Source organism: Aulonocara stuartgranti (assembly GCF_965226115.1).
Source record: "Aulonocara stuartgranti genome assembly, chromosome: 9".
Classification (NCBI taxonomy): Eukaryota; Metazoa; Chordata; class Actinopteri; order Cichliformes; family Cichlidae; genus Aulonocara; species Aulonocara stuartgranti.
The window spans coordinates 10,145,633-10,172,628 of NC_138960.1; the positions used below are offsets into that span (position 1 = coordinate 10,145,633).

A 26,996-nucleotide genomic window follows, 5' to 3' on the forward strand; every position below is an offset into this window, starting at 1 on the left:
GTTAGAGGCTTGTTGCTACCTAGTTAGCGATGCTACACACCTGTTACTGTGTATTTTTCAATGATTCAGCACTCCTTGGATTTTTAGACAGTAATGAGATCATGTGCACACTCCACAGAGGTCCAGAGTCCAAATGTGACCTCTAGCACCAAACGCTTGCTGCAGTTCTTGGTGTCAGAGGTGACACACAAGGTATCAGGTTTTCTGTGTGATTACTTTTTCATATAGGACCAAGTATGTTTGGATAGCGTTTTGCCCTTGAAAACTGCCGTTGAATATTAGACATTGTTGTCTAATGTTATAAATGTATTGATGTGAAAGGTGTAAGTGTGACAAATATGGAATAAGATAGGAAATGAGAAAGGAGGCAAATACTTGTTCACAGGGCTATAGTCTGTAAATGGTCTTCTTTTGGCTATAGTAGATCTTTTACTTGTTCATTTTTTAATTGTTTGTTAAAATAGTTTTTTCCATCATATTGAGTATAGAGGAATGCAACTGTGAGCTTTAGCAATTATCCCGCTTCAACAGGACCGTGATCCCGATGTGTGAGACAGCAGGGTGCTGCCACTGGTGTTGTAATGTGTGATTTAGTTCCTCCTAACATTTCAGTTTTCTTCCAGTATCTATCCTCTGTGATTACTGGCTCTTTAGACAGATTTAATAGAAGTGTGTGAGCTATTGGCTCAGTATAAAGGGTCAGTAGTGTTTTCATGTCACCTATCCATCCTCCATTTAGTCACCCAAAGCATGTAGTAAATACTGCTCACTTTTATTCACCTTCTCTTAAATCCAGAAAAATTCCCACTTGTTAACGTTGAGTGTGTGTGTGCGTGTGTGTGTGTGCGTGTGTGTGTGTGCGTGTGTGTGTGTGCGTGTGTGTGTGTGTGTGCCAGTTGCAGCCTCCAAGTTGAACACCATCACCAAATCCAACCTGGGTCAGTGTGTCAGCAAGTACGACCTGCTGGTCTGGTTTGAGATCAGCGAGCTGGAGCCCACTGGAGAGTGAGTATCCATCTGGAGTGTTATATTCACGCACAAGCTTTAAAGGAACCATAAAAATGATCTCCAGGAAGAATATTATAAGTTGGGATGTTGTGTCACCTCCTCCCTCCATGCACAGGTACATCCCAGCCATCGTGGATCACAGTGGAGGCCTGCCCTGTCATGGTACCTACCTGCTGCACCAGGTACAGGATTGGTGCACATGTTGTTTCCTTATTACTCACACAGTGGTAACTGCTTCCTTTGTACACAGTTGAATATCTTCTTTTAAAGCGTAATGTTGCTCTAGCTGTGCTCACTGTGATCCTGAGCTCCTGTTATGTTTGCTGCAGGGGATCCAGCGGAGGATCACAGTGACCCTCATCCACGAGAAAGGCAGCGAGCTCCATTGGAAAGATGTTCGTGAGCTGGTTGTAGGTGAGCAGCCTGCCTTTAGGGTCTAGTCGTGCTATACCTCTGTGTAGAAAACAAAACCCCAAAGCACCGAAACAATGTTTTATAGTGTTTGTGTGCTTTTGATAGAGGAAGACAGGACAGAACATCATTAAAGGGATTTGACTTTGTGAGATCACCCTGAAAACGCACCACTCGGTTCACTCTGAGATATTTTCAGTCTGGAAAGATGAATCTGTCGGGCTTCAGGCTGCTTCTCACTTTAAGCAGTTCATGCTGTAGCTGATGGACCAAAAATGACATTTGATATTTTAGACATTCAGCTGCTGACTCTGAAGCCAACAGGCTCTTGAGTGTGGATGATTGTGTTGGTACTGGATGCTGTGATCAAACAGCTGTTCTGATCTGTCTTCATTCATGCCTGTTGTTATTAAGCCTCCTAAGCTCCAAACCAGTAAAAGCAATCTTTGGAGGCAACACCCTTTTTAGTACTTTGCTGTATTTGTTTGTGATTGTGTGACACTGAACCACAGTGCTATGTATATCCTCTGTAACACTCAGACGTTTCCAGATCAGTGTTTCCCCCTCAGCTGTTTCTCACTATAGAGTCTTTCCTCTGTAACAATGAGGCACCAGCAGAGCATATCTGGCTCCCAGTCTGTGGCTGATAGTGCCCCCTGCTGTTAATAACAGGAACAGTGTAACCTTGTATGGAGCTCATAGTGATGGTCTGAAGATTGCTGCTGCAAGGCAGTAATTTGTATCCATGTGTGCTGTCTATTCTGAGCATATGCAGTTATGTGAGCTCTCAGGTTTTATGTATCAGGACATAATTAAAAACAATCAGGTCCTTAGTAGGTCTTAATATGAGGTAAATATAAAACATGAAGTGTTTGTGAGGTTCATCTGCAGCACCTTTGTCTCTGTGAAATGTTTGCTAATTTAACATTTTCCCTCCTAAACAGGAAGGAGTTTGTGGAGGCCTATGTGAATCATGCCTTCAACACATCAGTGGAGAATCTGTTCCAGGAGTTCAAGCGAGGCTTCTTCCTGGTGTGTGAGCAGGATTTGGTGAGGCTGTTTCGACCAGAGGAGCTGCAGGGAGTGCTGGTCGGCCAGGACGTGCATGACTGGGAAAAGTTCAAACAGGTACAGTCAGCCAAACAGACACAGGCTGTAGTTTCACAGCTGTCCTGTAGCACAATAACTGTGTACTGCATACTGTCAAAAGCATTCAGTCGGCTGCTTTAACACAAATATGAACTTGAGTCACATCTCAGTCTTAATCCAGACTTTTGTATGATAGTATAATATAATAGTCAGCCCACCCTTCGCAGCTATAACTGCTTCCACTCTTCTGGGAAAGCTTTCCACAAGGTTTAGGTGTGTTTATGGGAATTTTTTGACTATTCTTCCAGAGGTGCATTTGTGGTGTCAGACACTGACGTTGGAGGAGAAGGCCTGGCTCACAGTTGCTGCTCTAATTCATCCCAAAGATGTTCTATCAGGTTGAGGTCAGGACTCTGTGCAGGCTAGTCCAGTTCTTCTACACCAAACTCACTCATCCATGTCTTTATGGACCTTGTATTGTGCACTGGTGCCCAGCCATGTGCACACATGCCCACACTTTACACTTGGCACAGTGCAGTCAGACAAGTACTTCTGGCAACCACCAAACCCTGACACATCCATCGGATTGCCAGTCAGAGAAGTGTGATTCGTCACTCCAGTAAACACATCTCCACTGCTTTAGAGTCCAGTGTTGAGATGCTTAAATCACTCCATCTGACGCTTTGCATTGTGTTTGTCAGTGTAAGGCTGGGATGCAGCTGCTCAGCCATGGAAACCAATGAAGTTTGGACATCTGTAACAACAGCAGACTGCAGATATTGGTGACTTAAGTGCACTATGAGCCTTAGCATCAGCTGACTAGCTGTCATTTCCAATTACTTCCACTTTGTTATAATATCACTAACAGCTGACTATGGAATATTTAATAGCGAGGAAATTTCATGACTGGACTTGTTGCACTGGTGCATCCTATCACATTACCATGCTGGAATTCATTCAGTTCCTGAGAGCGACTCGTCCTTTCACACATGTTTGTAGAAGTAGTCTGCATGCCTAGGTGCTTGATTTAATACACCTGTGTCCATGGAAGTGATTGGAACACATTAATTGAATGATTTGGATGGGTTAGGGAATACTTTTGGCAACATAGTGTATGCCTGACCTTACAAACTCTATGATTATAACAGTCATTTTCACTGTTTTCAGAACACAAGTTATGGTTGGAGATATCATGACCGCCACCCCACCATACAGATGTTTTGGGAGGTATTTGATGAACTAACTGAAGAGCAGAGGAAAGATTTCCTTCGTAAGTACTTGCTGAAGCCTCCATTATGATATGTTACTGAAATCACACTGTATCATATAAAACATTAGATTTTTCTGCGCTTTACCAAGATACATTAGAGAGCAGCATTGTTCTGATTAATATACTGTAAAGCTGCTTCTAGCTGGTGGACTGAGCCGCCTCACCTTTCACCTGGCTCACGTCACACACCTGGAGAGACTCGACCTCCACCTGTGTTGCCTCACGCGAGATGATCTAGAGGCTCTGAGTCAGTTGCTACCAATCTCACACGCCGGACACTAATCGCATGCTCGCTGCAGCAGTCATGTGACTCGTTGTTTTTCAGTCCAGGTGCTGCCCTCTCTCACTGCACTGACCGAGCTTGATGTGTCATCCAATAAGGAAGTGGGAGGTGTGGTCCACCTGCTGGTCTCCGCCCTCCCTGCGACACAAATGAGGAGGCTGCCATTCAACAGCTGCTACATGAGCAACGAGTCCTTCACTGCTCTGGGTAACACACACACACACACTTGTTTATTTATAGAAGTTTTCCTTCAAGTCATTCTCCCTGAATACCTCTTCCACCCTCTAGCCTGAAATGGTGAAAACTTTGTGTTTATGCATCAGCCCTGGCGGTGTCCTATCTGCGCACGGTGGATATTTCCTGGTGTAAAGTGGTTGGCGGTCACTTGGCGCTCCTGCTGGATGCTCTGCAGCCATCAGTCGTCAGCGAGCTCCGTCTTTGCAGCTGCGAGCTCACCACTGATGACATGCAACATCTGGGTAACTAACACACAATGACATTATACTTTTTCTTTTTTGGTCTGTAGTGGATCATTAGGCTGCATAAATGTATATTAAGACAAGTAAAGCCTGAAGGAAATTGATATTTCTTTCATTTATTTCATGCTGCCAGCATCTGTAGCTGTCGTATAAAACAAAACAATGAAACTATTCGGTGTTATTTTTGTCTCCATCAGAAACATTGTGAACAAAACAGTAAAGTGAACAGGCATAAAGTGATCAGTTATCAATGGGTCCTCTTCCTCTGTGCAGCTGCCGTGTGCAGACGGGGCTGTCTCTCCTCACTCCGTGCACTGGATCTGTCCTACAACAGCTTGGTGGGAGACAACGGTTGGTGCAGTCTGTTTGCAGCAGGAGGTCTGGGCTCTCTGGAAGACGTGGATGTCAGTTTGCGACCTTCAACCTCTGCTCCGTGCTCAGCCTGGCTGCCCGCTCTGCTCCGAGCTCTGCCTCAAATGCCGGCGCTGGCTCGACTGGCCATGCAGAGGTGGACAGCTGACTGTCAGGAGAGAGAGCAGCTCAGGTACTGTCTGAAAAAGAGGAGCGTCCTGCTGGAAAGGGATCCAGATTTACAAGACACATCATCAGCATGTAAAGGGAACAGTCAGGAGAGCCTAGAAGAGAGTCAGCCTGAGGAGATTGGAGCGGACCGCACTGGAATTTACTGTCAAAGAGCGACCCACTTTGTTGCTTTATTATTATTTTTTTAAGTCTCTGTTACCACAAGAAGGTCAGTGTTGAGGTCAGCTGCATCACGTCTGATGTAAACTGTGTCACACGTGATGGTTTCAGGGAATACTGGGAACTTACAGAGTTAAGCACAGCTGGTGTGGGTTATCATATTTGTCGTCTCTCACCTTGGCTGCAGGGTCTGGGTCTTTCCAATGCAGCAGTCCTAACACTTGAGACACACATGCCGAGAAGTGGGGATACCTGGAAATGGACAAAGGCTTTCAGCAGAGTTTTAAAGCAGCTATTCAGGAAAAGAGCTGTGAATTATCTGCATACCTTGTTAGGTAATCAGCTATTTTGGGGTTCTTTAACAAATCAACCAAAAGGTCGACTGAGTATTTTCTCGTCAGAGTACCTTCACCGTTCACGATGATGTTGAGCACAAGCTGGAGCGTTTGATGGATGTTCTTTGCATCAAAGAGCTACGAGGAAATCCCAGAGATTAGAGACAGGATATTATGTGAATCAGCATGAATGTTGTTTGTTGTTCAACAGATAAAAACAAGAAGAGAAAATAGAAACAAAGTAAAAAAGGAACAATTGTTTCTGCCGTTAAGAAAAAAAAATTGAGTCATGGCAGAGACCTGCAGAAGTCTTGAGTCTCATTTGATGACATTTTGTCAGATTGCCTTGTAATTTAAAAAAAACAAAACTGTTTTTTGAGCAAAAGTTCTCCAGGTTTTTTTGGAGTTCTTTCAAAGTTTTCTTATTTTTGGACGTTAGCTGCTTTTTCACTCTTTTTCAGTCCAGTCTGTGCATCTGAACATTTACAGAAAGATTTCTTTGTTTCGTCTTTAGACACTTTGTTAAACGCAGATCCCAGCAGAGTTCACCTACCTTCTCTCCAACCTTCTCAGGTTTTGTGGATATTATACATGGTTATGCTGAGGATATGTCGGCTACTTTCCACTGGAAATGCCTTTTGGTTAAACTGTCAGCGAGGAATTTGCACTGTTACATTTTTATATAACTTTAATGCAAAAAAAACAGCTGCTTGTTTAAGTGAAAATACACTGATGGGGTTTTTTTCTATTCATGAACAGGAGTGTGATCAGTTTAATAAAAGAAAAAATAACCATAACCAAGATATGAGGGGAAATCTTGGACAAATACAAGCAGACTGGAGCAGCCAGCGTTCAAAACACCGACGTTCAAGGTAACAGAAGGTTCCCGAGCCACATCCACCCAGCTGGTTTCTGTGTTTCTTGTGTATTTGTGTACACTGTGACTTCATGGCTGTCTTGGGCTCCAGCTCTTGTTTTGGTGTCTCATTAATTTGATTTAATGTCCTGCTTAGTGATAACATCACTCTTGGCCTCCCTGCACTGGCTTCCAATTGAATTTAGGATTCATTTTAAAGTTCTTTTATTGGTTTTTAAATCTTTAAATGGTCTGGCACCTGCTGAAGCCCTATGTCCCCACTCGTTCGCTCCGGTCAGCTGAGCAGCTGTTGCTCTCAGTCCCCAAATCACGGCTGAAACTGAGAGGAGACCGAGCGTTCTCTATCGTGGCTCCTAAGCTTTGGAATAATCTTCCTCTTCACATTAGGCAATCGACATCAGTGCTGGTTTTTAAATCCAGATTGAAAAAGCATTTTTATTCACTGGCTTTTGACTCAGTGGTTGACTGACTTGTATTTTATTGTTTTTCGCTATGTTTATTATTGTATCGTATTTATTATTCTTATGGTATCTATTATGTTTCTATTGTTCAGCAGTTTGGTCAGCCTTGTGTGTTTTTAAAGTGCTATATAAATAAACAATGATGATGATGATGAACATAGTAACGTGTGTTGGGTTGCTCTGTCTTCAGACTCACTGTCAGACTGATTAGACAGTGAGTCTGAAGGTGAGAGTCCTCACTGCCCACGCCTGTCTTTGGGTCTGACCAACACCGTTTCCTGTGTGTCATTCCCCCCTCGCCTTCCCCCCATCCGTCCTGTCTGCACTGACCTCTCCAATAAAGACAAAAGGCCTCATTTTCTGAAACTCTTCCTATCCCATCACCTTGCGAAGAATCACTTCACCATGTTGATTAATAAGGACGGTGGGAATGGTTTGAAGTCTCGTCACAGAAAATGTGCAAAAGGCAAAGAATCTGAGCTTGAAATAAAATGAAATGAAAGATCAGCCCCACACAGGGGTTAAATTCAGATGGAAACTCTTATCACACAAAGAGAACAAGCGAATAAATATATCTGAGTGTGGCCCCTCGACTGTCACAGTGTAGCTGACATTTGATCTTATCATGTGTTAAAGCTATTTTAATTACTGAAGAGAACCAGTGTCAAACTCAGCCCAAGTATGGTTGTACGTTAATCCTTAAAGCAACAACGTTTTTAAAGTTGCAGCGTCATTTTTACACCACACCTAAAATCCCACTAATCGTCCGGGCTCTTCACCCTATGACCACACGCTGGGGTATCTAACACCACATGACCCAAATGGAAACTATGTCAGCTGAAAGAAACCCATCGAAATGTGCAACACTTAAAACTTTGCCTGATTGGAGCATGGCTTCAAATACAGCCCTGAAAACAGACAGGCGGTCGTTGGCATTTCGCCCTCGTTCCTGAGAGACTACATCGATGTATCAGTCAACAAATGAACTACTGTGGCGTCACAGCTGGGGCCTTCTCTGTGTCGTTTATAACACAGAGAAGGACCCAGCTGTGACGCTGAAGTGGTATCTTTAAATTAGCTGTAGGTGTGAATGCTTGTCTGTCTCTCTGTTAGCTTTGCAACAGACTGGTGATATTCAGAGTGCACCATATGTCTGGTATTATTTCCCTTCCAAATTAGTGCTTCCTCTTAGTTGCTGGTCTAAATTTGTTTCCTTTCATGTTCAGGCCGTGTTAGTGTTGTCTCTGTGTGTAGCAGGTTTTGTCTCCATGTTTGTTTCACTGTCTGCCTGTCTGTCTCTGTATTCTGTACTTCTGATAGACGTCTAATTTTGCCAGTCCCTCTTTTTGTGCGCCTTGTACCTTGTCACTCTCTGTGACCGCGTCTCACTTTGCCAGTTCCCATGTATTTAGTCAGTTAATGGTGGTCTGAGTAACCCTCACCACTTTGTTCTCCAGTGTCTTTGTTCCTGTTCATCCTACATATTTTCCCCCATTTGTTATTTATTTCTGCTGTTTGCTATTTATATTTTATTCCTGCACAGTTTGCTTGAAGCACTCATATTTTGTCTATTCTATTCATGTGGATCTTATCTTTCTATTTCCTTGCTTCCTTTTCTGTTTACTTTGCTTCTTGCCCGTGTTTCGTCCTTTTGCGGTGTCTGTGTTTTTTTAATCCTATGGTCTCTTTTAAGTTTGTTTGTCTCTTTACTTCTTCAAACTGAATTCAAAGTGGAGCAAATGCTATATAACATTCTCATAGTCTCATTCACACTAACGTTGGTTCTGTATCTTGTAACCAAAGGAAGCTTCAGCATGCAGACTGGAGCCAGCGATCAAAACACGTGCTTCCTATTTTATTTTGTTGGTTATGTTGAGTTTTGCTGTAACTGTCTCATTACTCCTGATTTGTCCCTGCCGTCTCCTCTTCCCTAATGACCGTCCTGTGTGTTTATTGTTTAATCTTCTCCTTTCGTCACCCAGCTTCACTGGTCATGTTTCCTAGTGTTATCCCCCAGTATAGGTTTCTGAGTTTCTCAGTTCCCTGTCAGATATTTCATATCATTCTCTCCGTCCAAAATAAACAGGCTGCCTTTAGTTTATCCTTGCCAGCCTGTGAGTCTGCATTTGGGTCTTCTTTTTTCATAACAAATGATCATACTCCCCGCAGATTGTGATAGTGACACCTCCAGGCCATGCTGCAACTCTCTGGAGCTTTCCGCTCTTCAGGAACTCTCTCTGCAGGAGGGGGAGATACAGGAGAGGTGGAGGAAGATCTCAGCTTGGGCGTCTATTGTCTTATGTAGTCTGGAAGATGAGTGGATGGTGGGGTGGGTGCAGTTTTCTCTGTGGTGGGGTTGGGTGGACTGTCCCGGGCTCTGTGGGGCCGGGAGGCGCTGCTGCACTGGGCCCCGGTCTGGATGGGCCTGGGCCCCCTTTCCCTGGCGGGGCGCGGAGTATGGGGGTGTCACCAGGGTGCAGAGGAGGCTACCCCCCCTCTGTCCCCTTCTGGCTGCCTCTGCCTCAATTTTATCCCACAACTTAGACATTCACATTACTCACACTCTCATTACACATACATATAGGATCTTGGGGGTGGGCACAATACATGGATACATGGATACACGATACATGTACACCCCACCCCTGGTGTCGTTGCCCACCTCTCAATTTTAAATACACGTAGACATTGAGGGCTATCAGGAGGGACTATGCGCTTACCTGCTGCTCTCTGGCAGGTAGCTCCATGCCCTCCTGGGTTTTAAATGCACCTTAGAACACACATGCATCAACACTACAATGAGCGGGTTGAGGGAGGTTTGGAGTCTTCTCTCACCCCCATTCTCTGCGGCCTGCTGGAGCGGGGGGGCTAGGAGGAGGAGTTGGCCGTCCGACTGCGGTCTGGAGTCTGGGGCCTCCCTGCTGCTGCGGAGTTGGGGTGGTCTGCCTCTCCCCACCGCAGGGAAAAGGGTAACACCACCTGGGTCTGGGTGCAGTTCCCCCTCCAGGGGCAAGGGTACCTAGACCCGGTTTGTAGAGTACGCTTGGGGAGTGTGATCGTGTGTACAGCGTCTCTTTATGTCTGTCTCCACGTTGGTTGAGTGTGGAGTAAGTACATATGAGAGCATGAGGGTGGGAATGGATGTTTGTGTCTGTGTGTGCCTGTATGTCTGTGTCTATATGTCAGGTTGGGTATCAGACGCCACCTCTCTGGGGACATCTCAGGCCCTCCAAGGTTTGGAGGCCTATCTCCCCCCACCACCACTTCCCCTGCCAGTGGCGGACTCCCTCAGACATCGGTGCGTTGGTGGTTCTTTGTGTCCGGGGATGCGCGTCCAGGTACACACCGGCTCACTCCTTGGCGGCCGCTTATCGGGGCCTGGAGCCTGGGGCTCGCTCGGGCCACTTCGGAGGTGGGGGTGCCCCCGGCCTCTCGGCCTGGGGCTCGGTCACTCAGGCACGGCTGGCTGCCGGCGGAGCTCACGGGCGCGTCACTGCAACTCCCCCTGGCTTCTGCTCCGCGGCTGCTGAGTGAGCCCTCATCTGGGACTCTCCTCAGCTCTTTCTGGGACAGTGGCGCGGCTGCCCCTCTGTTGGTCTTCCTTGGTCTGTTGTGTTCTGGGGGCCTCTGGATGTCTGGAGTTTTGATCTCCTCCATACCTGCTTCATGCCCTGGAGGACGGGGCTGTGGCCCCCCCACACCCTCTAGCAGATCATTACATGAAGGAACCTTTTTAAAAAACAAGCGCGTCCATGCTCACAGGTGCTCACACACACAAACTTCACCCTTTTTGGCTCCTACCTCAAAGCACACTGTGTTCTGTTGATCTTATGTGCTGCACAATAATGTTTAATATTTAGTATTTACTGTCATATTCCCATATATCATTGTGATGTTGTTTATTCTATTACTCTTGTTCTCTTCTGCTTGTTTTCTTTTTTCTTTCTCAACAGGTGATCCAGGTGATTAATAGATGCATTTTTTTTCTTTTTTTTTTCTATGGTTTTGTGTCCAGATATCAGCGCTCACCTGGCTGGTACCAAGAAGGTTCAGCAAGTGCTCCCCAGACCTGGAGTCCTGGACAGATTCTTCCCAGACCAGCCTCAAGCTGTGCAGCAGATCCGAGCGACATTGGCTGACCTCTACACTCTAGACATGGTGAGAAAAAGGGCACGGTTTTTTCATTGTTTGGAAAATTTGGCATTAGATAATCCTCACCTGGGTGTTGCTGTTCAGTGTAAGCAATATCATTTGCATTTTATTCCTCTGATTTATTTCTCTGTGGCGTTTATGAACTCGTATTTCTTAGGCTGGCTTTTAAGGAAGGAGAAAAGGTATGTATCAGTTGGCTGGGAAGAAAGATGGAGGTGGAAAGGATGTGCAAGCTATGGGACAAAGTTGCTGAGACTAGGTTAAAAAGAGGTGAGGATCAGTGAGCAGGAGTGTGGCTTTGTGCTGAAAAGAGCACAACAGATTGTTTGGAGAGAAGGTGAAGGAAAGTCAGCTGAAGCAAGACAGTTTGTGGAGTTTGTGTTGGACTGTATGTTATGCTGGGAGCCTGGGGATTAGTGCACTTTGATTCCAAGTTAATACTAACTAGTGTTTCTCACTGGTTTTTGGGTGGTGGAGTAAAAGGGATTGGTTGGTGGCTTTTTCTAATGTTAGCCTTTTCTTGGTTTTCTTACAGGCAGGGTAAAGACATGGTGATGAATGAGTGTGTGGGCCATCTGCTGAGGACCAAGAGCTCAGGACAGTCAGACGGGGGTGTCGCAGCAGGAGTCACCGTGCTCGACAACCCTCTGCTGTCCTGAGATGTCACACTCCTGCCTGCACATACAAACCACACTGAAGTCAAAGTTCCACCTGCACCTCCACCTGTTCTTGCAACAGCATGAAAACTGACAGAGGTGAGACAGAAGAAAAGTTCTTGTCTATTTTATTTATTTTTTTACTAAGTTAAGGAATTAAGTTAAGAAGAGTGATTAAATAAATAGTTTCTTGCATTTTTGATTTAATGATTGTGTTTAGGATTATTTCAGAAACATGTTTAGAGGATCTTTGTAAGCCTGTATTTACTTTAAAAGAAGGGAAGCACTTCTTCATCCTACAGAAAAGGTGACACATTACAGATGAGTTCATAAAAAGTGTCTCTGTCACTCTTTCAAGGCTCTGTCACTTTTTCTTTTGTACTGGAACAGCATGGTAAAGTAGGCCTAGGCTGACATCTTGTGGCAGTGTGTTGTTACTACAACATATGAAATTGTGTTTCTATTGGAAATATAATTCAGCGCCACTGAGCCGCTCTCTCAGTTACAAACTGAACCTGTTTTGTAGACGTATAAATCACTAAGTACAGTGAAGCTTTTGGTTTTGTAAAAGTGTTTCTTATTCTAAATGCATGTTGATTTTTATCAGGGTGAAGAGCAGTTAGCAGTGCATTCATGGACATCTTTAAACTATTAATTGAAGAATCTTTGGTCATGATGGCATGAACTAGAAGCGTGAGCTCCAGGTGAGACTGCACAGAACAACAAGTGTCCTTAAACTGCATCAACTGATGACGTCTTACAATTTTATTCCACTGTGTGTTTTTATCATTGAATGTTTCTGTCTTTGTGTACATGTAACGCAGACACTAAAGCTGAGCCAGAACTTCATGCTGAAGAGAAGGATTCTTTTAAAATGCATGGGGGAGCAAGCGAGTCAGATACCAAGGGCACAAAGATGAAGCAGGTCTGATCGGAAACCGTTTATTTCCAGGCCAGGGAGCACAAATAAAAACACCCTTAAAAGGTTCCCTCCTGCTCAACCGCGTCACTCCCTACGGAGAGAAGATCTACATGACCTTATCTGCGTATCTGGAGGTCAGCCGCTGCTCCGCCGTGTTGTACCTGTTTGTACGTGTTTTTAAGTCTCTTGATGTCATCGTGTCTAACACACACCCTTTATCTCCTCTCTGCAGCTGGACCATTGCATCCAGCCTGCCATTATCACCAAAGACATCTGCACGGTCTTTTACTCCCGAGACGCCAAGATTTCCCCACCCCGTTCTCTCAAGAACCTCTTTGGGACTGGATACTCCAAAACTCCTGACTGGTAAATCTGGGCTGCTGCACTGTGGCCATCTCTGTTTCACAATCAAAGATATCTGCCCTGTTACAAAGTTTCCTTGTTCAAAACTTCTGCTTCATTATAGCAACCGAGTGACTGGGATCTACGAGCTGAGCTTGTGTAAGATGTCTGACACTGGAAGCCCAGGTGAGCGGCCATGAAACATGTTTAAAGAACGGCAGCTGTTTTATCATAATTCTGTGGAGAGCTTCATCCTAATGAGGGCTCATGTCCTGAGCAGGGATGCAGAGGAGGAGGAGGAAGGTCCTGGACACATCAGTGGCTTATGTGCGTGGAGAGGAGAACCTGGCCGGCTGGAGGCCCAGAGGAGATAGCCTCATCCTAGAGCACCAGTGGGAGCTGGAGAAGATGGAGCAGCTGCAGGAGGTGGGGCCTTAAAAGATTCATAAAGAAATAAATCTGTTTAATATCGTAGAGGGAAAAATGACTTTTCAACTCAAAGACCAAAGTGCTATTCTAAAAAGTTTTTTCTTAGAGTACAGACTTTACATGACTAACCTCCCCTCTTCTCCCCACCTCACATTCGCCCCCATCTTTCGTCCAGGTGGAAAAGACCCGTCACCTTCTGGGAGAGGCGGCTCCCGTGGGAACAGCTCCCACCACCAAGTCCCTGAGTGAGTCTCTGTCCCCCAGCGTGAGCTCCGGCACTCTGTCCACATCCACCTCCGTCTCCTCGCAGATCTCCAGCACCACCTTTGAAAGCGTGAGAAGGAGCTGGCCACCAAGGTGAGAAAAACGTGGGCTTAGTGGGCGTTCTTGTTGCTGCCTTCTTCCTTCTCTGCTCGGAGCTGATCGGTCTTGTTCCTGTTGTGTTGTAGTGCCTGCGCCTTCTGACACACACCTTCAATACTGAATACAAGCAGCTGGTGAACAGCATCAGTGACTGCAAGGTGAGAAATAATACAAAGAAATAAAAAAATAGCCTTTCTGTGTCACATCAGGGAGTTCCTATATTGACGTCTACCTCATCCTGCTGTTGTTTCACTTCAGCTTTCTCTCATCTCACCGATCGGACGTGATCCATCCGTGACGAGCTTCAGCAGTGCCACCCTCACCCCTTCCTCTACCTGCCCCTCTCTGTCGGACTCGTGCTGTGGCTCCATGGGCCAGAAGTAAACATCTTTTTAGGAACATTGACCTCGATCTGCAAACGGTTATTGACAGGTTATCTATTTGATTCTAACTTGGTGTGATTTGTGTTAAAGGACCCCTGAGAACAGCTCACGTGCCTCCAGTCCCTCCTGCTCAGACTGTGAAAACTTCCCGATGGTTCCCACTCTGGAGACCTCCTACCTTGCGCGGGCTGCAAGAGAACGAGTTCCTGAACTTGGTGCCTGATATTGAAGAAATGCGACCAGGGTGAGTAATGCCATATTAACCCAAATACTGTCACTATGACATGTGTCTCACAGACCAAATGTAAGTCGACACTCATGTTCTCTAGTTCAAGCAGAAATGATGTGGATCGATTCAAATTCCTGAGCCTGGATGATTTCAGCTGGAAACAAACCAACTCTGCTTCTTCCTCAGATAATTCAATTCAATTTTATTTATATAGCGCCAAATCACAACAAAAGTCACCTCAAGGCGCTTCATAGATACAGAGAAAAACCCAACAATCATATGACCCCCTATGAGCAAGCACTTTGGCGACAGTGGGAAGGAAAAACTCCCTTTTAACAGGAAGAAACCTCCAGCAGAACCAGGCTCAGGGAGGGGCGGGGCCATCTTCTGTGACCGGTTGGGGTGAGAGAAGGAAGACAGGATAAAAGACCTGCTGTGGAAGAGAGACAGAGGTTAATAACAGATATGATTCAATGCAGAGACGTCTATTAACTCATACTGAGTGAGAAAGGAGACTGGAAAGGAAAAACTCAATGCATCATGGGAATCCCCGGCAGGCTACATCTATTGCAGCATAACTAAGGGAGGATTCAGGGTCACCTGGTCCAGCCCTAAATATATACTTTACCAAAGAGGAAAGTTTTAAGCCTAATCTTGAAATCTTGTCTTCTGAATCCAAACTGGAAGCTGGTTCCACAGAAGAGGGGCCTGAAAACTGAATGTGTTCACTGACCGGTGTTGCCAGCTTTGGTGGCTCGTCTCCCGCTCGAAGAGGACCAAAAAGAGAACAATACAGTGTTCAGCTGCCTGGCTGTGCTCTACACACACAGCCCTGCTCTGGTACAGTAAAAACCACATTTACATTTGTTTACATTTCCAATGTAGAGGATGAGTTTAGATCACTGTGGTCCAAGCTTGTCGTCAGTTATAGAAACTGGATGTGTTTCCTTACATTTATTTTGTGTTGACAGAAGTCTTTGATTCATATTGATTATTAAAGCGGGCTTTAACCTGTGGAGAAACGCGTGTGCTCTTGCTCCTTCAAACGGTTTTCTTCAGAGATTTCTCACTGTTTGTACACATGCTGAGTGGCTAGTTTTGAAAACACTTACTTTACCTTTACTACTCTGCTCAGAAATGCAACCTGTGACCTTACACAGCCCAAAAACTTATCCTAAAACATAAATTAACAAGGACAGAAGCTTTTTACAAATGCTTCAACAGTGTAATTCTAACAAGGTATGCAATACATCTAATGTCAGTTCAGAGGTATGAAGTGATGACACTTTGACATCACTGAATAAAAGCAGTCTTGTCATAATAAGCTTTGCTGTGGACAGTTGGCGCGTTCATGTTAAACTTTTTCTTACAAATAAAAAAGGTAATCAGATGTTAAGTTTGTTCAGTTTTAGTTGTTCTCATTGTGTTGCTCCTCAGATCTCCCGTTGTCCCTGAGCCTGACTAAAGCCCAGCAGCTTGTTTTCAGGGCATGGCAATGCAGATATGAGCTAAATGTGACACAGCAAAGAAAAATCAGAATCAAGAAACCCTGAGCTGACTTTCATGGCTGCAGACGTGACATTAAGAGCCTCACAGATCAAAAAAGTATGGGATTTAAACTGCTTCTAGACCTGCACACGTCTGTTTCCAGGGCAGGATATCCATTCCAGTGCAGCAGAAGGAGCGGTCAGTGTGGACCTCGGTGCTGTACAGGACCTCCTGGAGCTGCTTGTCTCCTGGCATCTGGGCTTTCACTCGTATCTGAAGGACAAAATAGGAAAATCAAGTTGCTCTCACTGTCACCTGATTTCCACAGACTGCCATCTGACCACATCCCTGCAGTTGGATCCCACCGCCGTACCTCTAGGATGGGTCTTCTTGTTGTCAACCCAAACCACCCTCTCCTTCAGCTCTGAGCTGAATATATACACATGATTGCTTCTTAAAAAACAAACAAAAACAAAAAAACGTCCCCACACGGAGTGAGACTCAGTCTTGGATGCCCAGATCAGCCAGTGTGGTGTCCAAGAAAGGGAAGGGTTGGTTTGCCAAGTTGGGCTGTACCTCGATGGGCAGTGTCACCAACATGGGGATATCCTGCTCCAGTCTGACGCGCAACATCTTGTTGTGGGACCCCGGGAGCTTCCTGTCTGCCGATCCGCCTCTCCGTCGGCCTGCTCCACAGTCGCCGCCTCCTCCAGAGAGCGTTTTGTGTCGTCTGCTGCCAGCTTGACTTGCTGATCTTTATCTCAGGAGGCAGTGGGTTTTTACCCTCTCCCCCTTTGATCCTGTGCGTTATTGTTTAAAACTCGCTATCTGCATCTTTTGGCTCCAGCACGTCTTTATTGTTAGAGTTGTTGCTTGCTGTGTTCTTCTGCGGGGTGCTGATGATTCATTGTTCTGCTTCTTCTGATGGTAAACGCCTCTGGAAAGCCTGAATATGTGAGCGCGTCTGATTCATACAGAGTTCTGCTCTGCCCCCCCCGGACTGATATATGCAGCCAGTGTGAATGTGTGTTATGTATCACTCACATGTTAGGTTCATTAGACTGACACAAGGGTGATGCACGGATGTTGGTGTTTTTAGGGCCAAGTGTGAAAGTGGAAGAAAGACAAATTCTTTTGAAATGTTAAAAGAATGTTGGAAATTTGATCAGAATACAGTAAAAATGAGAGAAACAGACATTTTTCTCAGATCATTGTGTTAAATTGTCATAATCGCCGTGTTCTTTAAGACTATCAGCTCTACTCTAAACAACCCTGAAAGCCTCTGCTGACACATGTCATCAGTTCCTTTCTTTCTTTGTAAACAAGGTCGAGTCTGTCAGGTCAGCAATAGAACTTCCTACAGATGACCCATCAGTGTTTATTCCATGACTGTAAACATGTTTCCATTTGTCACTTCAGTCTTTACTCTGAAATACAGGAAATGACATCATGGCTCAAAATCTTTGTCGTTCAAACAATTCTTTATTTAACAATATTTTAACTTTATTTAACAAAATACATTCAATAAAAACTTGAACAACAGAAAACTGATTTTTAATCCAACCACTGAAAAAAAAGGTAACGACTGAACACAAACAGAAGAACAATTTATAAAGATTAAAATGGAACTACAGGAAGTTTGATTCACAGCCTCATTTGAACTTTAACTTAAACTTAAGGAGAGCCGACCTGAGCTCTGTGGAGCCTGATCTCCAGGGTTTTAAGTTGGACTCTGAAACCAGAGGATGTTTCCCTCTCTTCAGATTCACTCTGATCCTGTGATGGGAACGATTTCAGCCCTGCGTGATCGCGCTGATGTTTGCACAGAGCAGATGATGAAGTGAATGTTTTGGCACAGTGGTAACAGTGAAACAGTTTAGTAGTAACGTGGGATCGTTTGTGTGCAGAGTATGAACTGAGATTACTGAAGCTCTTGTCACACTGCTCACAGCTGTAGTTTCCTTCCATGTGTGTACGTTCATGCTTGTTACGATTACCTGACTGTGAGAAGCTTTTGTCACAGTGTCTGCACTTGTATGGTTTCGCTCCTGTGTGGACTCGTTTGTGTGTTTTAAGCTGACTTGCAGTGGTGAAGGATGACCCACACTGATCACAGAGGTGCTTCTTGACCCCACTGTGAAAGAGTTCATGTTGTTTTAACTCAGCTGATGTGGGGAAGCTTCTCCCACATTCTTTGCAGTATTTCAGTTTGTCTCCAGTGTGTTTACGTTGATGTATTTTTAGGCTGGCTTGCTGACTGAAAGTTTTTCCACAGATGTCACAACGAAAGTCTTTCCCACCACCACAGCGATGACAGGGTTGAGAAGTGGATCCATCTGTGTCGCTCTGCTTCTAAACAAAGACACAAAGACAGTGTAAGTCAGTCCTTCAACACTTTTATCCTGAAAGTCGCCTGAAATAAAGAGCATCTCTGCAGACGTCCAATTACATTTTACTGTTTCGATTAACACACTCAGTTTACTGGGCTACAATAACTACAATACTACCACCATAATACTACAGCAGTACTTATTTAATATTACAGTAACATCTGACTTACACTTAAATGAAATGAAAACCTGAATAATGGCTCAGAGCTACTCTTCGGTGCAGTAGAAGTGCTAACATGCTAACACAATTTAATGAGCAGACTTGTTCCAAACAGTCAGACTGAACTTACAAGAATAAAATAAAAATACAAACCTCACAGTAACTGCACTTGTAGAGTCTCTTTCTGGTGTGGATCTGTTGGTGTTGTCTCAGGTACTGTGGAGTTTTAAAAGTCTTCTCACACAGGTCACATTGATAAGGTCTCTCCTCAGTGTGGGTAAACATGTGGTGTTGTAACTGTGCGTCTGTTGTAAAGTATTTACCACACTGATCACACCAGTACACATCTTCTCCAGAGTGAATGCGTAGGTGTATATTTCGGTACCCTAGCTGGCTGAAAGTTTTTCCACAGATGTCACAGCTGTATGCCTTAACTCCAGAGTGGGTAACTAGATGACTCTGTAAGTTGCTACTTCGAGTAAAAGCTCTGCCACACTGATCACAGCTGTAAGCTTTAACTCCACTGTGGACGACTTGGTGTGTTTTTAGGGCATTCTTCCAGGAAAACGACCTTCCACACAAGTCACAGCTGAACGGTCTCTCTCCAGTGTGGATGAGCTGATGTTGTTTTAGTTTAAACTTCCAGGTAAAATCCTTCCCACACTCGTCACAGGTGTTTTTTTTCTCTCTCTTTCTTCTGTGAGGTTTGTCGGCCTCCTGAGAGCGCTGACTTCTCGGTCCATGTTGGTCCTGCAGTGACAGAGATACAGAGGCAGTGAGTGAAATGCAGTCATTAAACAAACTGAAGCTTCAAACTCCCTCCATTAACACTAGTTTTAAACCTGAAGGTGGAGTGTGGCACCAAACACCACCAGAACCTGAACGACTGCAGGTGCTGATAAGTTGCGGTCGCGGTATTTCAACATCTAGTTAGCAATACAGAAGACGAGCGAGAATAAATGGAGTAATATTTTTTATGTGGCAGGTAATTTCAAATGCAGCGATTCTATCAGCCCAACAAACATCAGTAAACACACAAACTGTTTGTGTGCAGTTTGTCTCACAATGTGATTTAAAGACTGCAGTAAAATCCTCTGCAGGTTAGTGCAGGATAAGCAGGCAAGTTTACTGTAATGTGATGGATTTAAGTAAAGAACAGTGTGTGACTGGTGCACAGTGACTGTGGTGCTCATGTCAGAGTTAGATTACATCAAGTGTAGCAGAGATTAACTTAAACTTAAGCTCATGATGCTGACATTCATTCACTGAGCTCCACCCACATACCAACAGTATAGTGTATAATATAAAGACAGTGTACTGTCAGTGTAGAGAAAGGAAATCAGCCAGGACAACTCGTGAAACATCTGCTGACATCTGGATGAATTCACAGAGAGCAGCAGGTCAGCTGATCACAGCCTGCACATTAAAAAAAATCTACTGGAGCTCTCAATAGAAATGATTGTGAGCTGTGACCCTTTTCCCCACACTGAGCCACTACAGCTGATTTTAGGGTTGAATCCTGCTGAATCCCACTTTAACATCTTCCTGCTCATTTTGATGTTTAGAGGCAACGTCACCGTCTAAGATGTAGGCATTGTATACATTGTATACATTATTTCTACATTACATTATTATTGCACAAGGTTCATTTAGTTTAGCATAAAATATACATATCAGTACTTCAGCTTTTAATGGAGTATTTCTTAACACTAGTATCTGTCACCTTCTGTTTTGAGCTCATTGTTTTCTCTGCAGTGGCTGAACTGAGTCCAAGTAGCTGAAATTTCCTCTGCTGCTCCGTCAGACTCTTCTCCTCCTCCTGATCAGCTGGGACACAAAACAGAACTTTGTTAAGCTCCACACTGCACTGAAGAGTCAAAGTGTCTCATATGTTCATCTGAGAACACACAGAACACATTTTAGCTTCCCTGGGTGGACAACTTGTTTGAAACAAACACAAAAGGTTTGAGCACCGATACCAAATTCAGCAGTATGGCACACCAGTACCAGGAGAGCAATTCCTCTTTAAAATATGCCCTGGCCAAGAAAAAACCCGACAATATACGTGTGCCGTGAGAAATGATAGATAGATAGATAGATAGATAGATAGATAGATAGATAGATAGATAGATAGATAGATAGATAAAATTTATTTCAAACATGCAAATATAATTGAAATAACAACAGAAAAAAATAAAAATAACAAAACTTAAAAATCATCAAGTTTTCATGCAAATATCTATGTCTACAGAATGTGTGTGCTCGAAAAGGAGTAGGATGAAGTTTTCTTGTTCCTACCCCCTTATTTCAAATTTCATTGCTTACAAATCCATATCCAGGATTCAACATTATTTGATCATATATTTAACTATGTACAAGTCTAACACATTGAACATACACAAATAAAACCATTTTCAGCACGTAAACCAGAACAACTAATCACTCTGTTTATAACAGCCGCTTAATCTCTGAGTTTATTTTCTATCTATGTGACAAAAACCTTAATGAACACTTAAGGTTGGGTTACTCAGGCCTTGATTTATAAAAAATGAGGACACAATGAGACAACTCAGTCACTGAGAGGAAGATTTCCTATATTCATGCAATTTATTATTTTTGAACAATCCTGTGAATTTTTGTATTGATGTACTTGTCTTGATTTCATCTGTATATCCGAGTGGGTGTAGAAATCTGAGCCATCATCTGAGTAAGCCTCATCACAACTTTGCGCTGATAAAGGCAGCTGTGTTTTAGCCTGGAACACATTTATTTTTACATTTCTCATAAATGTATTTCATTATAGCACTTTTACCGCCAACATGTTGGGTCTTTTGGAGCCGGAAGTGACCTTATATGGAAGAAGGGTGGCGCTAGCTAGCTTAGTTAGCAAGCTGCATTCATAAGCTGTGCAGGTGCCACAGAGATGCTAAGTAGCCTTAATAACAGACTAATAAAATAACAGAAACTCTGATTACAATGAGCTCATTTAAAAGCTTTCTTCTAATAAATTATTTTCTTCTCTGTGTTTCACAACCTTTTGCTGATATCTTTCTGTGAATTAGTTTAAAGCAGCTTGAGTCAATTTAGTCAGATTTTTTTTTCCAACTTGTTCACAAAAACTTGAGAAGAGACACCGAGGAGAGCAACAGAAAGCCTCATTCAGGAGCTAAACTCAAGATTAACTAGACTCGGATTAATATTAGCTCGATACTTACCTTTAAGTGTTAAATCAGTCTTGACAATAATCGGAGAGAAAAACGCCATAAAGCGGGAACTCGGCTTCTTCTTCTTCTGCTCTTGTATTTTTTGGCGGTTAAAGCTTTAAGGCGCATTACCGCCACCTGCTGGACTGGACTTTTCATGTCCCAAACATCATCGATTGGGCACAAATTTGTTGGAGTTTCTGTTAATAAAAAAGATGGAATTCAAGGATCTTGTTATTTGGTTTGTTCGTTTTCACCATTTACTCTACAATTTTCTGCCAGTGTATAGCAAACCCCACAGCTCAAATCAATGAAGAATTTAGTATTTTTAACATATTGCTTAAACTGGAACCAGCAGCTATATAGGCCTAATTTTTAATCCAAACATGTGATAGAGGTTTACCACCAGGAGAAGCAGACTGTAAATAAAAGACTGTGCTACTGAAAACTGTTAGTCTGACTTTGGATTGTAAATATGTTTCCTTTTGTCACTTCTGTATTTGTATATGGCTCAAACTATTTGTTATGAAAGCAAAACAAACAAACTGATGTTGTATAAATTGATTCAGGATTATTTACTTCGAGTCCAGAAATCATAGCTGTCTCATCAGATCCAGTTGTGACATTAGCTATAGTTTCCGCGGAGGGTACTTGGTTCTGTATGACAGCACAGCTTTTAGGTTGAATTCAAGCGCTTGAGTACAGCCTGATAATTAGAGGCCTGCAAACATGTTTGCTGATGAACTTTGGAAGTAAAAGTACAGACAGCTATAGAAGACACAGGACACGAGATGGGTTCATTATTTCTTTTGAGTTCCATGTAACAATCTGTAACTCTGTAATTAATGAATGTGCCATTTAATCTTGGCTGCAGCCAAGATTAAATGGCACATTCATTAAATGGCTAAAATGGGTTGGCTGCCGTTCAGCATTTAGCACAAGTCAGCTTTTGATCAGAAAGTTTTCTGGTTTGATCCCTGGCTGCTCCAGTCTGCAGGCGAAATATCCTTGGACAAGATTGTAATCCCAAGCTGCTTTCTGATGCATCCATTGGAGTGTGAATGCTTTATAGAGTTTGTGAAACAGTTGTACGTGTGGTCAGATTGTTTTGTATTTGTGTGTGGATTGAAGCACATGTCTGAGAGCACATCAATCACGGCACATATTTTTTAAAATCTTAGTTTAAATAAAGTTTTTGATTATTTATTATAAAAAAGAGATGATATATATATAATGCAGTGGGCACTCTACCAGCTAACATGTCAGTTAATTTGACACATTGATTTATTTATCATTTCTTTTTCTCTCTCAGCTTTTCAGCTCCATATTTTTGCCATTTCTTCCACACTCAACTCTGTTCTACAAGGTGAGCCCACAGTTAATGTAGGAGAGGGCAGGTGGCATTAAGAGGTTTGATTGGGCAATCTAGGGCCCAGTTAGTTCTTCCTTTTGGTGAAAGCTGGGCTCTTCAGTTCAGCATGGTACAGCTCCAAAGATTCTGCAACATCAAACCCTCTGTCTGCTAATGTTACATCACCTGGGCTGAGGCAGTCCAGGTAATTGCAACAGTTTCTTGAAATTAGTTAATTCAGATATAAACAGAGTGACAGTTTACAGATTCAAACATGTCTCAGAGAAAACAGAAAAAAACAGTAAAGCCCAACTCTCCTCTTTGTGATCAGGAAGACAAAATTCAACTTCCTGATCAAGTAGACAAATCATTCAACCAGCTTCTAGAAAAGGAAGATATTCAAAAGTTGAAAGAAATGGAACTCCTAGACATGCAGGGAAGAAACTTTGAGCTCCAAGCAAAGCTTGATAAAGCACTAGAAAAACTAGTGCTGAAGGACAAAAAGAATCAGGAGCTGCAAGTAAAGCTTGATGAAAGACCGCACACAAATGAAGAGTTTCTTCAAGAAAAAAGGCTACAGGAGATAAAACAGAAGGAAATGGATTTCAAGCTCCACGACATGGAGAAACACAACAAAGGCTTGCAAATCAAGCTTAATGAAGCTCTGCAAAAAAAATTAAGAACTCCTCCAAGAAAAACAACAACAGGACATGAAGCAGTGCAAACTCCAAGGCATGGAGGAAAAATACAAAGCGCTTCAGGTAAAGCTTGATAAAACACTGAACAAAAATAAAGAGTTGCTTCAAGAACAAAAGCAACAAGAAATTAAACAGAAACAAACGGACTGCAAGCTTGAAGACGTGCAGGAAAAATACACAGCGCTGAAAATAAAACTTGATAAAGCCAGAGGTGGGACCAAGTCATTGTTTTGCAAGTCTCAAGTAAGTCTCAAGTCTTTATCCTCAAGTCTCAAGTCAAGTCTCAAGTAATGTCAGGCAAGTCAGAGTCGAGTCTCAAGTCACTGGTGTAAAAGTCCGAGTAAAGTCACAAGTCTGAAATTTTGAATTTCAAGTCCTTTCGAGTCTTTAAAAAGAAAAAAACGAAAAAATAATGTTGCAGTTATGCTAAATGTAAATATTAGACCATGTAATTTTTAAATCTGTGTTTTTCTCAACACATGACAAAATAGTGAACGTAGAAAATATACACAAATTGTGAAATTGCACCTCTTTAAAATGCAGCTCAATTAAACCTAGCTCCAAGGATAATTTTCACCGACAGTTCTGAGATAAGCTGCATGTTATTCTTGGATGCGGTTGTAGGACCGGTGTCGTGCCAAAGTAGGTATCCCCGACAGAATTTGTTTCCCCTGTGCTGGGAGCATGCAGGAAGTACTGATGTTTTCATTTTGTGAAAAATTAGTATCGTTACATTACCATTCAGTTTGAGGGTTACAACAGAAAATTATATATTTATTGCTCACGGGGTATCAGATGGGATTATTTTAATAAACCATAAACATTTTGGCTAATAACTATTTTTATTCTCCTGTAACTTTATTATATAAAGAGCTAAATCCTCCAAAGTTTCAGGAGAAATGCGTCATAATAAGAAGTGTTTGTGAACGAAAAATCAGCAATGTGGGATACTGTTTGTCCGTGATTTACACAGGGGGAACAAATTGTGGCAGGACCAGCCTGATATTATTTGTATCCCACTATAACTTCGTTGTATAAAGAGCTAAGATCTCAAAAATGTCAGGAGTAGTCAGTCATTATAAGAAGTGTTTGTAAACTAAAAATCAACAATGTGGGATACTGTTTGTCCGTGATTTGGACAGTCCAGCGTGTGCTCCCGACGCAGGGGAAACAAATTCTGTCGGGGATACCTAGTTTGGCACGATAGTAACTTCAGGTCACTGCAACAAGCCCAGGTACAGTTTACCGACGGATGGGTGCAGGACCTTGAAATGCACCATGTAGAACGAAAGACCATCGTACGTATCATAAGTTTACCAGTCTCACAAATCGTCTTCATAAATACACAATCGTTAACCGTTTATTAATAGGACCTTTGAGCTCAACGGTAATTAATTAGTAGTGGAAATAATTTCTGGTACCCATCACAGAAATGTAGCAGTGACAATAATACTGTATGCTGTAATCGTACTGGACAATTAGTGATACAAAAAACCTGTTTTATCCTGTGAATAAAAGTATATGTTTTTGTCAATGTACCAAAATAACAGAAGCGAAACGCAATATTGTGTCAGGACAATTCACTATTTATGCACAACAAACAAAGGAGCGACAATTTCTGTTCAGCGCCAGACTTGCTTGTAACCTATATCACCAATTATGTTATGAAAATGACGCATTAACTACAACAGCAGACTGACCTTTGTGTAAATGCTTGGAGCAGACTAACCTGTGAGCTGGAGGGTTCTGGGACGTTATATTTGGTCTTTGAATGGCTGCAATCCAGGCCACCCGTCGCCTCTTTGTTACTTCGGAAACATGGCTCGAACAATTTCTCTTCAACAACGTAATCCGATAACAATCGATCTCTTTACCCGTCGGCTTCCCGTGGCTGTCATGCGACCGGCTATTGCAGTTAATAATACAACAGCTTCTTGCCATTTTTGTGTTTCTTTTTTATCGCTGTGATTTCAATTGAAAGCCTGCGTGCGCTCGTACCTCTTGCCACGAGTTCCCAGAATCCTTTGCGGTTTTACCCCTGAATGACGTCACATTTTCAATCTCTATATAATATGCATGTTAAATTTTATATTTGGGGTGAAATATCAAGTCTTTTCAAGTAAACCGGTTCAAGTCCAATTCAAGTCCCAGGTCATTGGTGTAAAAGTCCAAGTCAAGTCACAAGTCTTAGAACATTTTTTCAAGTCAAGTCTAAAGTCATAAAATTAATGACTCGAGTCTGACTCGAGTCCAAGTCATGTGACTCGAGTCCACACCTCTGGTTGTTTATGATCAGTAAAAAATAAAACAAACAGTGGGACACAGAGTTTTCTTAAAAATAAACACATGAAAAAAGTCTTTGGTATATTATCTTAATTGCCTCTAGATGCTCCCAGGGCTAGGACTCAGCTACATCCAGCATGGACTGCAGGATGGAAGCAACAACAATAAAGAGGATGATAGAGAGGAGGAAGGCTCTGTGGATGACCTGCAGCTCAATGAGGCCAGTTTGGACAGCAAGGATTAGCAAGGTGATCCCTTCAGTCATCCCCCTGCACAGAGAGGAAGCAACCTATTATGCTACAATATAGTCTTTGTGCCAGCGAGGCTTGTACTTGACGCGTGGCAGTCTTCTGGCAGTAGGTGAGCCAGTCTGAGTGTGGTGCAGCCTAGCAGTGTCAGCGTTCTTTTCAGTCACTGGGCGACAGCGTGCTAGATGAGTGGCATTCCAACTCTTTCCATCACTCAGCAAGAAGGCATTCAAGCCTTTGGCTTTTGTTACTGTTACAGGAGGGGTAAATCTGGGATGTCCTTTGGGAACATGGTGGGGTTTCCTTATCCTCACACTCTCTCCTGGTAGAAAAGAAGGTTTCCGTGCGTGACGCCTACCATCAGTGTAACGTTGCATTTTCAACTGATATTTCCGAACTGAGTGATGTGCAACGTATCCAGTGGAGACACAGCAGGAGGCAAAGGGAGTACATCCAGTATAGTACGCATCTTCCTGCCACACAGGAGTTCTTAGGGAGAGGGAAGTAGAGGGAAGTAGTTGCATGCGGTGTTGCACAGTAAACTTGAAGCCAATCCAGCACAGTCGCCTTCCATGGTTTCGACTGCTGGATTGATGTCTGGATACAGGTGCGGAGGGCACGATGAAACCGTTCGATTGCTCCGTTTGCAGCTGGGTAGTAGACAGATGTTCTGCTGTGGGAGATGCCTCTATTCTGGAGGAATGAGGTGAACATTACAGAGGTGAACTGTGCACCATTGTCAGTTATGATGTTCTCTGGGTTGCCATGACGACTAAAGACAGAT

At 43.3% G+C, this 26,996-nt stretch overlaps 2 protein-coding genes and 1 pseudogene across 6 annotated transcripts; 2 read left to right on the forward strand and 1 right to left on the reverse strand.

Moving 5' to 3' along the window:
• Positions 1 to 453: 453 nt before the first annotated feature.
• LOC309714661 (leucine-rich repeat-containing protein 31-like) lies at positions 454 to 5,249 on the forward strand (annotated as a pseudogene). The gene is made up of 10 exons (XR_014280683.1): positions 454 to 1,005; positions 1,124 to 1,190; positions 1,338 to 1,422; positions 2,364 to 2,547; positions 2,817 to 2,912; positions 3,676 to 3,778; positions 3,921 to 4,025; positions 4,104 to 4,268; positions 4,385 to 4,540; positions 4,814 to 5,249. The product of XR_014280683.1 is annotated as a leucine-rich repeat-containing protein 31-like (transcript).
• Positions 5,250 to 5,268: 19 nt separating this feature from the next.
• Positions 5,269 to 21,913, reverse strand: LOC309714637 (uncharacterized protein). Of its 2 annotated transcripts, none has more exons than XM_082547192.1 (4): positions 21,645 to 21,890; positions 20,153 to 20,256; positions 18,583 to 19,179; positions 5,269 to 5,494 (listed from the first exon to the last, which is right to left on the reverse strand). In XM_082547192.1, the coding sequence occupies exons 1-4, from the start codon at positions 21,691 to 21,693 to the stop codon at positions 5,399 to 5,401; spliced, it is 846 nt and encodes a 281-aa protein (XP_082403318.1). In that variant the 5' UTR covers positions 21,694 to 21,890; the 3' UTR covers positions 5,269 to 5,398. The 2 variants fall into 2 exon arrangements, with proteins under 2 accessions (XP_082403318.1, XP_082403317.1); XM_082547191.1 differs by lacking the exon at positions 5,269 to 5,494 and adding an exon at positions 17,342 to 18,231 and having other exon boundaries at positions 21,645 to 21,913.
• LOC309714674 (kinesin-like protein KIF1B) lies at positions 6,157 to 14,154 on the forward strand. Of its 3 annotated transcripts, XR_014278979.1 has the most exons (11): positions 6,157 to 6,449; positions 10,931 to 11,073; positions 11,603 to 11,822; positions 12,331 to 12,427; positions 12,548 to 12,779; positions 12,878 to 13,011; positions 13,112 to 13,173; positions 13,268 to 13,413; positions 13,592 to 13,773; positions 13,866 to 13,937; positions 14,038 to 14,154. XR_014278979.1 is itself a non-coding variant. In XM_082547277.1 (10 exons), the coding sequence occupies exons 5-10, from the start codon at positions 12,756 to 12,758 to the stop codon at positions 13,879 to 13,881; spliced, it is 564 nt and encodes a 187-aa protein (XP_082403403.1). In that variant the 5' UTR covers positions 6,157 to 6,449; positions 10,931 to 11,073; positions 11,603 to 11,822; positions 12,331 to 12,427; positions 12,548 to 12,755; the 3' UTR covers positions 13,882 to 14,154. The 3 variants fall into 3 exon arrangements, 2 of the variants coding, with proteins under 2 accessions (XP_082403403.1, XP_082403404.1); XM_082547277.1 differs by having other exon boundaries at positions 13,866 to 14,154; XM_082547278.1 differs by lacking the exon at positions 6,157 to 6,449 and adding an exon at positions 9,840 to 10,677 and having other exon boundaries at positions 13,866 to 14,154.
• Positions 21,914 to 26,996: the final 5,083 nt, after the last annotated feature.

Bases quoted from the DNA above. Each gene is read 5' to 3' on its own strand.
- LOC309714674 (XM_082547277.1), top strand. From the start codon at position 12,756: ATGACCTTATCTGCGTATCTGGAG. The intron at 13,174-13,267 runs GTGAGCGGCCAT...TGTCCTGAGCAG, and splicing joins GTCTGACACTGGAAGCCCAG to GGATGCAGAGGAGGAGGAGG. The intron at 13,414-13,591 runs GTGGGGCCTTAA...TCTTTCGTCCAG, and splicing joins AGATGGAGCAGCTGCAGGAG to GTGGAAAAGACCCGTCACCT.
- LOC309714637 (XM_082547191.1), bottom strand. From the start codon at position 21,693: ATGGCGTTTTTCTCTCCGATTATTGTCAAGACTGATTTAACACTTAAA. The intron at 20,257-21,644 runs GTAAGTATCGAG...TTTGTGTCCCAG, and splicing joins GACTGATTTAACACTTAAAG to CTGATCAGGAGGAGGAGAAG. The intron at 18,232-18,582 runs GTTTGTATTTTT...GTCTTTGTTTAG, and splicing joins ACAAGTGCAGTTACTGTGAG to AAGCAGAGCGACACAGATGG.